The following is a 14,010-nucleotide window of genomic DNA, read 5'->3' as shown; positions in this document are numbered from 1 at the left end:
CCCAGGTATGAATCCATGTCAGCATTTCTTAGCCTTCTTTTAATTTTTATCATCCTCAGAAATCCTTTTAGAAAAATTTTTTCCTAATTTCAACCCACCCAACCCCTCTATATTTTGACACCACAGAACTGCATATTTGTTTGTTCTGTGGCCCTCTGGGGAGCCATGGACCATATAATGGATTTTTTTTTCACACCAAGGATCAATTTTCACCTCACTGGGATGATAGTGCCTCCAGTGAGAATGCCCAACACAATGCTAGTTTTATTTATTTTTGAACTCTACTTAAATGGAACCGTTTAAAATAGGTTAGAGATCTGCTTTCTCTTGCTCAATACTGTATTTAAAATTCACCCATCTTGTCGCATATAGCTGTGTTACTTCTTATGAATACCATAATTCTCCATTTAATTGAAATCTGGGTTATTTACTGTTTGGGCCTATTATAAACAATGCTGCTTTCAACATTCTTATGTACGTCTCCTGACATGCCCAAGTACTCATTTCTTGTGAAGTATATGCTTAGACAATTCCTGAACTAGAGGGTACAAATGTCTTCTATACCAAATAGTTTTCCAAAGCAGTTATACAAATATACACTCCCATTTGAAACCTATGAAGTCCCATCACTATATTCTTACCTTAAAAGAGAAGTTAAGCAAAATATATTCTATGCCTTCTTTTTCTTTTAAGATCTGAAGATCACTGTGCAACGGACTATCAGGGTCAACCCTAAGAATAACAAAACAAGAGCCAATTCAAACAGAAAATTAGAGAATTTTTCTTACTAAACTCAAATATGAACCAGTCCAAGAGCCAAAGCATAGCTTCAGAGTAAGTTTCACACAAAGAAATTCTAATGCTACTCTAGAGCCCCAGAAAAAATAGACCAATATGGTCTGTAGTTCCTTGAGAATAAATGCCAAAAATAAATAGTAGTACTCTTAGTTTTGGTTTTTTTTTTTTTTGTTGTAGTTGGGCACAATACCTTTATTTATTTATTTACTTGTTATGTGGTGCTAAGGATCGAACCCAGGGCCTCACACATGCTAGGCCAGTGCTCTACCACTAAGCCACAACCCCAGCTCCTCTAAATGTATCCTAATAAGGGAATTCAAAGTTAACAGTCATATGTACATAATTTTCTCAAGAACTCAAAAACATTTTAACAAGCCTTCCTAAAATTACATTATTAGCCAAGGGGTTCAGGAGAGAAATCTGTCACTGACAAAACCATGAAAAGTCAATCACTATAATAAAAATCTAAATTTGTCTCCTGGCATGCCCAAGTACTCATTTCTTGTGAAGTATATGCTTCCTGAACTAGAGGGTACAAATATCTCCTGTACCAAATAGTTTTCCAAAGCAGTTATACAAATATACACAAGTCATATATTTAATAGTCATATAAATATACCCAAATCCCCTATTTCAAACATAAATGGGTTATATTATAGCCTCATCAGGTTATTTTTTTTTAAAGCTATCCTCAATGTGGCCTCATATTTATGTAATTTTTGTAGCAGAACACATTTTTTTTATACCTTTTAGTTATTTTTATGTGATGCTGAGGATTAAACCCAGTGTCTCTCACATGCTATGCAAGGACTCTACCACTCAGCTATAACCGCAGCCCTCATTAGGTTATTGAATACACTTTTGTTTCTAAGTTGCCATTGTCACAAAGTCCGTGAACCACTATTTCACAGTTGGTACCTCTTTCTCAGACATTTACTAAGCCTCAGTAACCACTCAATTTAACAACCTTATTTCCATAGAAATAAGGTCTAAAGTTCTAAATAAAAGCTGTATTATAAAGGTGTCAAAACAGAAGCAAAAAACCCACTTTATTGTGATAGTCTAACATTGCAAAGAGTGGTTTAGCACCAAAAAGCCACTTACTTCTGCAGTTTAACATGCCAGTCATATAAACTGTCATTTATGAGTTCCACTGAATAAATCCCTGAAAAGATAAAAGGTATGCTGGTTATTCTTCATTTGATTGCATAACTATTACTCTGGTGTAAACATAAATACTAAATAGTCAACAAATCTATAAATTTTGCTATTAAAAAATGAAACACCTCCACTATACTGTAAATATTTGACCACTGGGACTAAGTCTCTTATACCTTTAACAGATAATTAAAGCTATAAATTAAGAAGATTCTTTAATGAATTCAGAAACTGTTTACCATTACCTACAAAAAAATAGATTACACAAAATCATATGTACTTAAGACTTTTCTTCTAAGTATATGAAGAAACATTTCTAAAACAAGGGAATCCTACATATATTGTTTTATGCTTTCTGGGACATCTCTCCAAGTCAGTATATATAAATTATACTGTCAATCTTTTCAAAAATTGTAATAATTCTGGGGCTGGGTTTGTGGCTCAGTGGTAGAGCGCTTGCCTAGCATGTGTGAGGCACTGGGTTTGATCCTCAGCACCACATAAAAATAAGTAAATAAAATAAAGGTATTGTGTCCATCTACAACTACAAAAAAAAAAAAAAAAGTGGTAATTCAACTAATTCTACCTACTATCTGATTTTCTTTTTTTGCTGGTATAAACAATGCTAAAACAAATTAAGTTATTTATTAACATTTGAAGATAAAACTAGTATCCAAACATTTAACTCTCTAGGTTTCTACAGCTAGAACTTTTCTTCTTTGTAAGAAAAACTATTGGGGTACTCAAAGTTCTGATAACTCAAATTCGGCTTATCATGCACTCTAAGTGGAGGGGTTGTTTTGAGTTTCTAAGCAATTCTAATGATTTTCAAATAATCACTGAGGATTCTTGAATAGATCATAATGCTAACTTTCTGCCCAAAGATCAGTTCTCTCCCTAATAATACTCTAACAAGTAGTTTACTTCTAGTTAAAGAGGTTCCACAATATTCAAATCTTACTGGGTAAGAAAGAGTCAAACTATGAAATGGCAAAAAAAAAGAAAAAGAAAGAAAAAAAAAATCCATCTATTTTTAAAATAGTACCATAACTACCCCTGTAGCAAGAGTTTATTATTTTTAATAAAAATGAACTTGGCAAAATTCTCTTTGCATAATGAAATATACAAAATTTAATCTTAAAAACATTTTACAAGGGGCTGGGGTTGCGGCTCAGCAAGCGTAGAGCACTTGCTTCACTTGTGAGGCACTGGGTTTGATCCTCAGCACCACATAAAAATAAAACAAAAAAATAAAGATAATGTGTCCAAGTATAACTAAAAAAATTTAAAAAAAAAACATTTTACAAAGCAATATTACACTTTTTCAAAAAGATCAGGAAGAAGGTGAAAACATGATGTATCTATAAAAAACGTTTTCTGTGATCCAAAAACTTAACTCATCCTATCTTATCTCCTACATCTTTTGGAACTCCTACATCTTTTGGAATTTTGCATCTATAAAAGTTAATAAACATTTCTATTTCTATCCAGTTATGTGAAATGACATAAGCTGAAAATAGAAATGAGCAAAAGGACACAGACAGTAGAAATCCAGGAGTCCTTACCTGTTTTATAACTCTGTGATCTGTATATGTCCCTGAGCTCTTTCATAAGTCTATCTGAAGCTTGCACTGACCCAGACACCGCACCCTGAAACATAAAACTTGCTGTTTACAAGGTCTATTGAGGCAAGTAATTAGATTTAAGGTATTTGATTTTAACATAAAAGTTTACAATGAGTTTGTAAAAATGAATTACCCTTCTATACTTCAAGAAGTCGAAAAAAGCTCAATTAAATGAAGGATTATCAAGTTTCAAAGGATTATAAAACTGGGGGGATAAGTCTGGTTCATTTAGCGTTTCTTATAATCTGGGGGGGGTAAAGGTGAGTCTACCCAACATAACCAGACCATCATGGACTCTGTAACAGTGTAGAATTACACTGGGACTTCTTTAAAGATGAAAATGTGCGGATATCTTATCCTAAGACTGAATATGAATTGAACTATTCTTTTATCATGTGAAATTTCAATCATGTAAATTTTAAAGATTTTAAAGGTTATACTACATTTAAAGGGAAAAAACAGTACAAAGATATTATTTTCTAACTAGGTGATCTTAAACTGATTTAAGTCCTAGTTTTCACATCTATAAAATATAAAGAAAGATTATCTATTTCATACGGTGGCTATAAAAATTTAATGAGAAGGCATAGAAAATAAAAAGTACTTAACATTGTGTTTATCAAGTGGAAAGTGTTCAATAATTTGTAATTGTTCTGACTATAATGCATCTTAACCGGAGTCAATCAAAAGATATATAAGTATAATGATCATTAATTCAATTACCACAAACTTATTTTAATAATCAAGATATGTAGTTAGCTAAATTTCCTTATTATATTAAAAAGATGTGCCATATTAAATTAACATTAAATAAGACTGAAGAAGGAAGCGTTTTCTAACTATTTACAAATCTTGGCACTTACCTGCATAACAATGCATTCCCTGTGTTTGCCTAAGACAAAGTCCTCAGATTTCATGGAATTAAGAAATAACTCTATTACTCAGCAATAAAAGAGAATAAAATCATGGCATTTGCAGGTAAATGGATGGAACTGGAGAAGATAATGTTAAGTGAAGTTAGCCAATCCCAGTAAAACAAATGTCAAATGTTTTCTCTGATATAAGGAGGCTGACTCATAGTTGGGTAGGGAGGGGGAACATGGGAGGAATAGATGAATTCTAGATAGGGAAGAGGGGAGGGAGGGAAAGAGAGGAGGCAAAGGATTAGCAAGGATGGTGGAATGTGATGGACATCATTATCCAAAGTACATGCATGAAGACACGAATTGGGTGTCAACCTACTCTATATACAGAGATATGAAAAATTGTGGTATATGTGTATTAAGAATTGTAATGCAAAAAAAAGACTACATGTATAATGGCATAAGTTGGCATGAATATACTTTATATACAGAGATATAGAAAACTGCTCTATATGTGCAATAAGGATTGTAATGCATTCTGCTGTCGTGTATTTAAAAAAATAAAATCAATTAAAAAGAAATAATACAAGGCAGGTGGTAATGAGTGATTAGAGAGCCAGACTATTATTTTGATGTCTCCTTCTCTTGGGAATTATTTACATATGTCTATAAATATACACACACACATTTATATATACGCATATACATGTACACATTCTTATTTCTCCCAACAGGCATCCAAAAGGTATGTGTTATTTGCCCACACTTTACAGTTGAGGAAACAGAAGTCACACAGGCATGTTTGTCTCCAAACGGTGTTCATTTCATACCCCCATATGCTTCTTCAGATAAAGAGGTGTGAAACAGTCAGGGCAGGACAGACCAAAAGTCAGATTCATGGAGGAAAAAGAAACCGAATAGTAAGAGACTGAATCTGATTATACAGATCCCACAAGGAAGAAGGTAAGCAAAGAAAACAATGAACAGCTGGAAAAGGGGGTCACACAACAAGATCACAGATGGTTCCAGGATGGAAAGAGTAGATGACCAGGGTAGAAAGTGGCTCATCAAAAAAATATGATTGAACACACACTATTAAAGCAGGGTTAGAAGAGACCATCTAAGATTGGTCTCCGAATGAATTGCCTGATATTATCTATAATTACTTAACCACAAAAGTCCAGGTTCTAGATATTTATACACACTTACATTTAAATGGTCTTGCCTTTGAGTCTTCCTAATTTTTTCTAATATTGCCAAATTTTCTTTTTCAATTCCTTCATCCTCTGACTTTTTCCCATTAATAGGCTCTTCTTCCTTCATCTCATAATGATCCAAGTCTTCTATATCCTACAAAAAGAAGAAAAATAATAGCTTATTCAAGTTATTTTTCTTCAGTAGTTTCTTATCCCTAAAGTTAAGTTAATCTTGACTAGAATAAAAAGGAACAGGAAAGAGAGGTTGCATCCATTCAACATCGAGGCGGAGAGGAAATGAATATTCAAAAGGTTCCCTTCTATGATATTCTATGTTTTGTTTAAAAGCCAGACTATGAGTAAGGCAGAACTAAGTTTTATAAAAATCATGACTCTTACCAAGTATGCCATCTTATAAATCAATTAAGAATTTTTTTTTTAATTCGAGTTTTCCTTATGTTGCCCAGCTGGTCTGAAACTCTTGGACTCAAGCAATCCTCCTGCCTCAGCTTCCCAAGTAGCTGGGACTACAGGTACATACCATCTGCATGAAACAAACTTCTGAAACAGTTTAGCAGCAGACATTAAAAATGTTAACTATTCATACTTTGTTCCAGAAACTTGACTTTTAGAATTCTAACTTTGACCAGTCTAAAATGTGAACACACATTTAGACATAACTATGCCTTTTCATCTTAACCACAAAAGCAAACACAAAATCTGCACGTTATAAACACAGTAAAACCATTAATTCAATGGAGTACTATAAGGAAATTAAAATACCAACACAGCATAATTATTTCTTCTGTATCAAAAAAAAACCCTTTCAAATGAAAAATACTAAATACAAAATGGAAATCACGGAATTTCAATTATACCAAAAGAAGTACTAAAAAAGAACAACTAGAAAGACATACTGAAATGTTAACAACAGTTGTTACCTCCAAATGAATATTTATTGCTTTTCCAAGTTTTCTATGTAAGCATCTACTAACTTTTATTAGAAAAAGAATTTGAATACCACCCCTAGAACAACATCTTTACCACATCATTTTGCTCCCTTTTTTCCTGTATTATCTGCTCTTACACATATACAAATCTATGCCGGATTTTTTAAATCCTAATTCTTTCAAGTATCTAGCTTTTCTCTACTTCAACTGCAAAAATTTCTAATTACAATCTTCATTTTTCCAAGCAGACTAATTCACTGTGATTTCTAGACCAGGCTAATGACCACCTTGTGTCCAGACTCTGTGGGTCTCTTTCTTAGAATGCTGTACCTTCAGGCCTTAAGACATTCTGTTCTTATTCAGACCCAGCCCATGACTCCATTTCATGAAACTCTCTTATGATGAGCACTTTTGAACCATAATCTTCCTTCCTATCCTTGTTTCCTGCAGAGTTCTCATAAATGCCCTTAGCCTTTCTCTTCTTCCTACCTCTTCACCCTCAATCACATTCTTATCCATAAAACGCCACTTGAATCCTCATCAGCACATCCCAGAGAGAATTAATCATTTTCTAAAACAATATCTTGTCATACTACTCCCTGCTAATGACATTCTTATCAATAAGCATACCAAATATAAATGTCTGTCACTAATTTAAAATTTTTAACCCTCTGCCTTTCCTAACCAATCTTGCTTACCATGACTCCAACACATCAACTTCCTCTCCCAAAAGGATAGCATCCATACACCTGTGTCCAAGGTTGTTCTGAGCCTTTGCCATCCCCACATTATTTTAGTAGCCTGGAATATCTTCTTTTTACCTGTCCTACATCTCCAAAGTCTAGACTCCTACCTTTCTTGATTTTCCTAAGCATTACTGTCTACTGTTTTACCTTGTGAGGAAATAAATGAAAAATATCTGAACTCTGAGTACAATGTTACTTCACTATATACTAAACCCATTGAAAAGGTTTAACCCATTAAGTCCCAACTTTTAAACTCTGAATATTTAGGTACAATAAAATAAACTGGAAATCACAATCTAGAGCTTTTATACATTATATAATAATTATATACTTATTATTATACTATATGTAATTATATACTGTAAGTTTTTACAGGTTATTCCACATCTGCGATGATGGAACAAAATGGGTTAATGTTTTCATAAAGTTTATTTCACCTAAAATGAACTGCAAGAAAACATTAAACAGTTTACTCCAAAAAGTCATTCCAACAGGACAATTTTGATAATTATTTACTTCCAGAAGCCCACTACTACTTCTTTAGGTTTGAGGCATTCTGAAAGTGTATTTTAGATTAAAATTTTTCAAATAAGGTAAAAGCCTGAATTAATAAGTTCAAAAAAAAAGTTTTTAAAGTCAAGACCATGGAATCCGTATATTTTTTTATCTGGTCTATTCAGAGACATAGAATTGCCTTCCAAAATTTCAGTTTAAATGCAAAGTCTCAGAGCCTAAAAAACCTCTAAAATTATATATCTAACAACTACTTAGTTTGTCTTTGAAAATTTGCTCCACTAAATTTGCTAGGGTTTAAATGTGTCCCCTCCAAAATTCACCACCAATATGACGATATCAGAGGTGGAGCCTTAAAGAGATAACTAGACCTCAAGGGCTCCTTCCTCACTAATGAAATTAAGGCCCTTATAAAAGTGGCTTCACATCATTGGCTAACCCACTGTCACGTCCTTCTGCCTTCTACCATGTGAGAACACGGCAAGGTGACCCTCAACAGACACCAAATACTAGCACCTTATATTGGACTTCTCAGCCTTTTGGAGTCGCAAGAAAATCAATTTCTTTTCTTGATACACATTACCTAGTCTCTAGTATTCTAAGTACAGGACCACAAAACAGACTGAAATAAAGTTCTTAGATGGTTTTTCTACAAAAGAGTATATCATTTGTTCCTAATGAGTAGTCCCTAAAATGTTCTCAAATTCCTTTTTTCAAATGTAAAACTTCCTCAGAAAACTTGGAATGAAACCACCATTTTACCCAGCTATCCCACTCTTCTTCCTTTGGACTTAAAATCAACATACTACAGTGACACAGCCACATCATTGTTTATAGCAACTCAATTCACAATAGCCAAACTATGGAACCAATCTGGATCCCCTTCAGCAGATGAATGAGTAAAGAAAACACGGTGTGTGTGTGTGTGTGTGTGTATTATATAAAATACACACACACACAATAGAATATTACTCAATCATAAAGAAGAATGAAATCATGGCATTTGTAGGTGAATGGATGGAGCTGAAAAATATCATGGTAAGCAAAATAAAACTGAATCCCCAAAAAACAAAGGCCAAATGTTTTCTCTAATATGCAGATGCTAATTCACGATTTGGGTTATAGAAATAGAAAACAGAGATACTTTGGATTAGGCAGAGGGGCCTGAGGGAGGGAAAAGGGGTATGGGAGTAGGAAGAATAGTAGAATGAGTCGGACATTATTACCCCATGTACATATATGACTACACGACCAGTTTGCTTTACAACAAGAATGAGAAGTTATACTGCATTTATGTATGGTGTGTCAAAATGCATTCTATTGTCACGTGTAACTAATTAGAAGAAAAAAATAAAAAACTTCTTAAACCAAGTAGTTTTCACTAAAAATAACCAAATATGAGTTAAATATTGATTACCATTAAATGTAAATATATTTTTAGTGCAAATTCTTATAATCTGAAAAATCAAATTCAAGGAAGTCAGAATAATTTGCTCAAAGCCCTATCATTTTTGTTACTAATATATTTTACAATGGAATTCATTTTAACATATTGTACACAAATGGAGCACAACTTCTTATTCCTCTGGCTGTACATGGTGCAGTCACTCCACTAGTGTAATTATACATGTATATAGGGTAACTGATGAGGGCCACAACCAAGTTAAGATGGCGCCTGGCAGTATGCTAGAAGGAGTGGTTTCTGGGCCAACGCCAGGGAGCCATTAAGATAAGGATTTCTTAATGACTGACTGCTGTATCTAGTTTATTTTAATTAAGTTAAGCTGTGTGTAATTAGTTGGGTATATGTACCTCTGCAGTCCAGCAGAGAAGCGGTGCCTGCTACCTAGGGTACCCGCTACTTTGAGTTCCCACTGAGTTCACTCGAAATAAAGTAGTTCCCGCCTCAACCTTCAAGTTGGTTGTCATCTCCCGGTTATTTCGCCCAGCCAGACAATGGCAGGTAATGTCTGTCTCATTCTACCATCCTTCCCAGGCCCACCTCTCCCCTTACTCCCTTCTACACAAACTGAAGTTCCTTCATTCTTCCCTATTCCCCCCGCCCCCCCGCCCCACTATGGATCAGAACCCACGTATCACAGAAAATATTTGGCTTTCGTTTTTTGGGGATAGCTTATTTTACTAGCATGATTATTCTCTAGTTCCATCCATTTACCCGTAAATGCCATAATTTCATTTTTCTTTAAAAACGCCTATCATTAATTAGAGGTAAAGCCAGAGTTTAGAAACTATATTCCATTCCAAATATAACATGTGTTTCATTATTCCACATTAACATTAGTTTTAAAAAGAGAGTAAAGAATAACTGAAGGAGCTGGGGTTGTGGCTCAGCAGTGGAGTGCTCACCTAGCAAGTGGGAGGCCCTGGGTTTGATCCTCAGCACCACATAAAAAAATAAATAAATAAAGGTATTGTGTCCAACTACAACTAAAAAACATCTTTAAAAAATTAAAAATTCAAAAAAGATAACTGAAATATTCACAAATGGAAGATATTTATGAAATGATTTTCTTACATAAAATACCTACTTCAGCCATCTCTTCTTCCTCCTCCTCTTCTGAAGTCACTTCTTCTGTTGTTCCATTCTGAAATACAGAAATAATTTACCAGTTCTACACAGAACAAATAGACACATGCTGAGTATATTAGTTTGACCTTAAAGCTGTGGTACTGGTGTTTTATCAATCATTCATCACTGCAGTCCACTAACAGAGGGTTTACTAACATTAAAACAATTTATTAAAAATTTTATTTTAAAATCTAGCTTTGATTTAAAAAATACATTTGTTGGCCTTCTAACAATAATTTTAAACAATTTAACCGCTGCCTTAGGAATAAAAAAAGCAATAAGTCAAATATAAAACTGAAAAAAAAATTTAAACATAACCAAATAAATAAAATATTTTATTTTAAATTAGCTTATGTGTAGAAGGTCAATACCAAACCACTGATTCCTTAAATAGCCTTTTTTTTTTTAACTTGAAAAGCCTGAATCTTTATATAAATTCAACTGCTTCACATTTAAAAAGGCCAGATGTGTTATAAAGGAGTAGATACTTCACAAAACTAAAAACTATAAAATAATCACTTCACTAAAGAGCCAATTTCTTTCTAAAAACATTCTTAACTAGAAAATACCTAAAACACAATTTACTGTTCATACTCAAATTAATCTGAGTGTTTTTTAGGAAAGGCCTTTATATACAGTTTTGGCAAAGTTTTTCAAAAGGACAAATTTCCTAGGCCACAGCACAGGTGTAGACATACATCTTTAACTATGAAGGTGAGCTTAGGTTAGTACTCAAAATGTCTGAGATCAAGAAAATAGGATCTAGAGACCAAACCAAACCAGCAAAAATCTCAGCAGTATCTAAACATCCGCTCTTAGCTATTCTGATAGTGTAATTCTTACGAAAGTCATTATCTCAGAAGATAATTCTGCTGGAAAATTTTATGTGGGCGTACACACACACCCACAATGCAGAAGAAACATATTTGTATTAAATCTGCATCTCTTTAGACATTTATTATTCATCTCTTAGAAACTGAATGAAAAAAGGAAGCAAGCAGCAGCTCCCAAAATAATGTGATTCATCCTTTCTTCATTTCCCTAAATTATATATTCCAAACCAGACTATTTTTGGTATGTAAAGAACATACCTAAACTAAAAGTCCCACATACAAATTGGAATACATCAGTTACTGAGAGAGCATTTTAAAAATGCTACTTTCAGAACTTGCTCTCAGAGAACCTATTTTCAAAAAGTTCTTAGAGGATTCTGACATGTAGCCTCACCTATAACCATCACCTAGTCCCTGAGCAATGACACTTTCCAGAAAAAGACAAGTAATTAAACCAAAACAAAGCTAGTTAGAGTTGTGAACCCGAAGAGGAATTTTATTTCAAGATGTGGCCTGACCTTCAAAACCCCACTGAAATTACAGAAGAATTTTATAAAAGTAAGCTCATTGCTACACTAAGAAAACAAACAAGAGGAATACCATCGGTGAACCAAAACTACAAGAACACTTTTGAAAATAGAATGCAGACGGAATCAGACTGCTGGTTTGAGAAAGCCATACTCAATCTAGATAATTTGGGGAAAAAATGAAAAAGTTAAAGGAAACTTTAAGATGAACCACACATTTGTTTTTGTACTTGTCCCAAGTACAGTTGGTAAGGATGGCTCTTCTATAGGAAGCCTAGCTTGATGGCCTCTTACCATACATGTCAGACCCAGTAAGAGTAGACAAAATGTTTGCAATACAATGATGCAGCAGCAAAATCTCTTAACAGATTATCTCTTTCTTTTACTTGGGAGTTGGAAAATCCCACCTGCCAGTACCTCCCTATCCTTATGCCACAGGAAGAGCAAATGTCTGAATACCAGGAATAGGAGACCACAGCAGAGAAAAAGGAAAATTCTGCAGATACCCATATCAACAATTGCTACTAACCAATGGTATACCTCATCTATAAATGAGCAGAAAACCAAGTATCACCAGATGGCTGAAGAAAATGACAACCTTGAAAAGTCCCTTGTCAAACAAGCAAAACAAGTGACCTGAAGCATTACTAGTAAAGGAAATAAAACAATTTAAAAAAAAACAACTAACTGGAATCTTTAGCAGTAACTGGGAAGCTACTGCATTTACTAAATAAAACAGATTAAAGGACAAAACAGTTCTGGGAAATAAAACACAAGATTTTAAGGAGAGGAGAGGAAATTATATTGAATGGGCCAGAGAGCACAATGGATTTGACTGAATAAAGTATTTATGATTAAAAAGACCAAACTGCGGGGGCTGGAGGTGTAGAATACTTGCCTAGCATGCCATCTGGCCCTGGGTTTGATTCCCAGCACTGCAAAAACAAAACAAATGAAGACGACCAAATTGTGTCATTCACTTAGAATATGGAGAAAAAAGATAAGGGGGAAAAAACAGAAGAACTGGAAATAAGAGAATAGTTAAGGGACACAGAAGGTAGAAGTACAGAAATCCAATATTTTTCCAAAGAATTCAGGGAAAGAAGAAATAAAAGAGATAATTGTTGCTGAACTAAAGAAAGATTGTAGAATATTAAGAGTTCTGAATGCCCCAAAGAAAAACTGACAACTTAAAAAAATCCAGACTTCACAGTTAAAGAGAAAACCAAACCAGTTTCCAGAAAAGGGGGAAGCGGGCAGAAAGACGACTCAGACAAGCATCAGACTTTTCGTCTGTAAAAATAAAAACCAACAATGAAAGTGTAAAGAACTGGGAAGAGGGCATGGTGGTGCACACCTTTAATCCCAGCAGCTTGGCAGGAGGATTAAGAGTTCAAAGCCAATCTCAGCAACTCAGCAAGACCCTGTATCAAAATAAAATTTTAAAAAGGGTGGGAATGTGGTTCAGTGGTTAAGCACCCACTTAACCAGGGTTCAATCCCTGGTTCAAAAAAACTGGGAAAAGACTCAAATATTAATATACCCAGGGGACAGTGTGGCAGAGAGTATAACACAAGAAACAGCAAATAAAAAGACAACAAAAACACCAACAGTTAAGTCTAAGAAATTGCTAATAATATAGCTGAAAGTCACAGGCCCATATTCTCTAACCACAATGACAAACTAGAAGTAGCCCCAAAAAAATCAGCTGAAAATGTTTAAAGTTCTCCAGATAACTCTTTAGGCTCAAGATGAAATTGACCCTCATACCCTAGTAAACCAAGATAAATACTAGTACAAAGATACCAAGAAATACAGACAAGGGGCTGGGGATGTGGCTCAAGAGGTAGCGCGCTCGCCTGGCATGCGTGCGGCCCGGGTTCGATCCTCAGCGCCACATGCCAACGGGGATGTTGTGTCCGCCGAGAACTAAAAAATAAATATTAAAAAAATTCTCTCTCTCTCTCTCTCCTCTCACTCTTTAAAAAAAAAAAGAAAAGAAATACAGACAAGAAGATTCCTAACAGCACTTTCCTGAAAGCAAAAACTGAAAAACAATCTTTCAAATGTTTATGAAGAGTCACATAAAAAAATGTTGATACGAATACAACAATAAAAAGAATTGTAGCTATACACAATATGAATGAATTTCACACACAATGCTGAGAAAAAGATATAAACACATATAGTATGACTCAATATGAAGCTCAA

General features: G+C 34.3%; 1 protein-coding gene across 5 annotated transcripts in view; it reads right to left on the bottom strand.

Moving 5' to 3' along the window:
* UBE2Q2 (ubiquitin conjugating enzyme E2 Q2) overlaps nt 1–14,010 on the bottom strand; it is a 57,185-nt gene that overhangs the window by 20,337 nt on the left and 22,838 nt on the right. For all 5 annotated transcript variants that reach the window (XR_014021810.1, XM_081293049.1, XM_081293051.1 and 2 more), the window contains 5 exons: nt 10,399–10,455; nt 5,654–5,794; nt 3,522–3,606; nt 1,903–1,963; nt 642–732 (listed from right to left, as the gene is read on the bottom strand). Coding sequence is in view for 4 of the 5 variants with exons in the window: in XM_081293049.1 (XP_081149175.1) it covers nt 642–732; nt 1,903–1,963; nt 3,522–3,606; nt 5,654–5,794; nt 10,399–10,455 (435 nt within the window). In the remaining variant the exon portion in view is untranslated. The remainder of the gene's footprint in view (nt 1–641; nt 733–1,902; nt 1,964–3,521; nt 3,607–5,653; nt 5,795–10,398; nt 10,456–14,010) is intronic.

The sequence above is a fragment of the Spermophilus citellus genome (genome assembly GCF_964194105.1).
Source record: "Spermophilus citellus genome assembly, chromosome: 4".
Taxonomy (NCBI): Eukaryota; Metazoa; Chordata; class Mammalia; order Rodentia; family Sciuridae; genus Spermophilus; species Spermophilus citellus.
The sequence above is the reverse complement of the archived record's forward strand: the minus strand, read 5'-3'. Positions and strand labels throughout refer to the sequence as shown.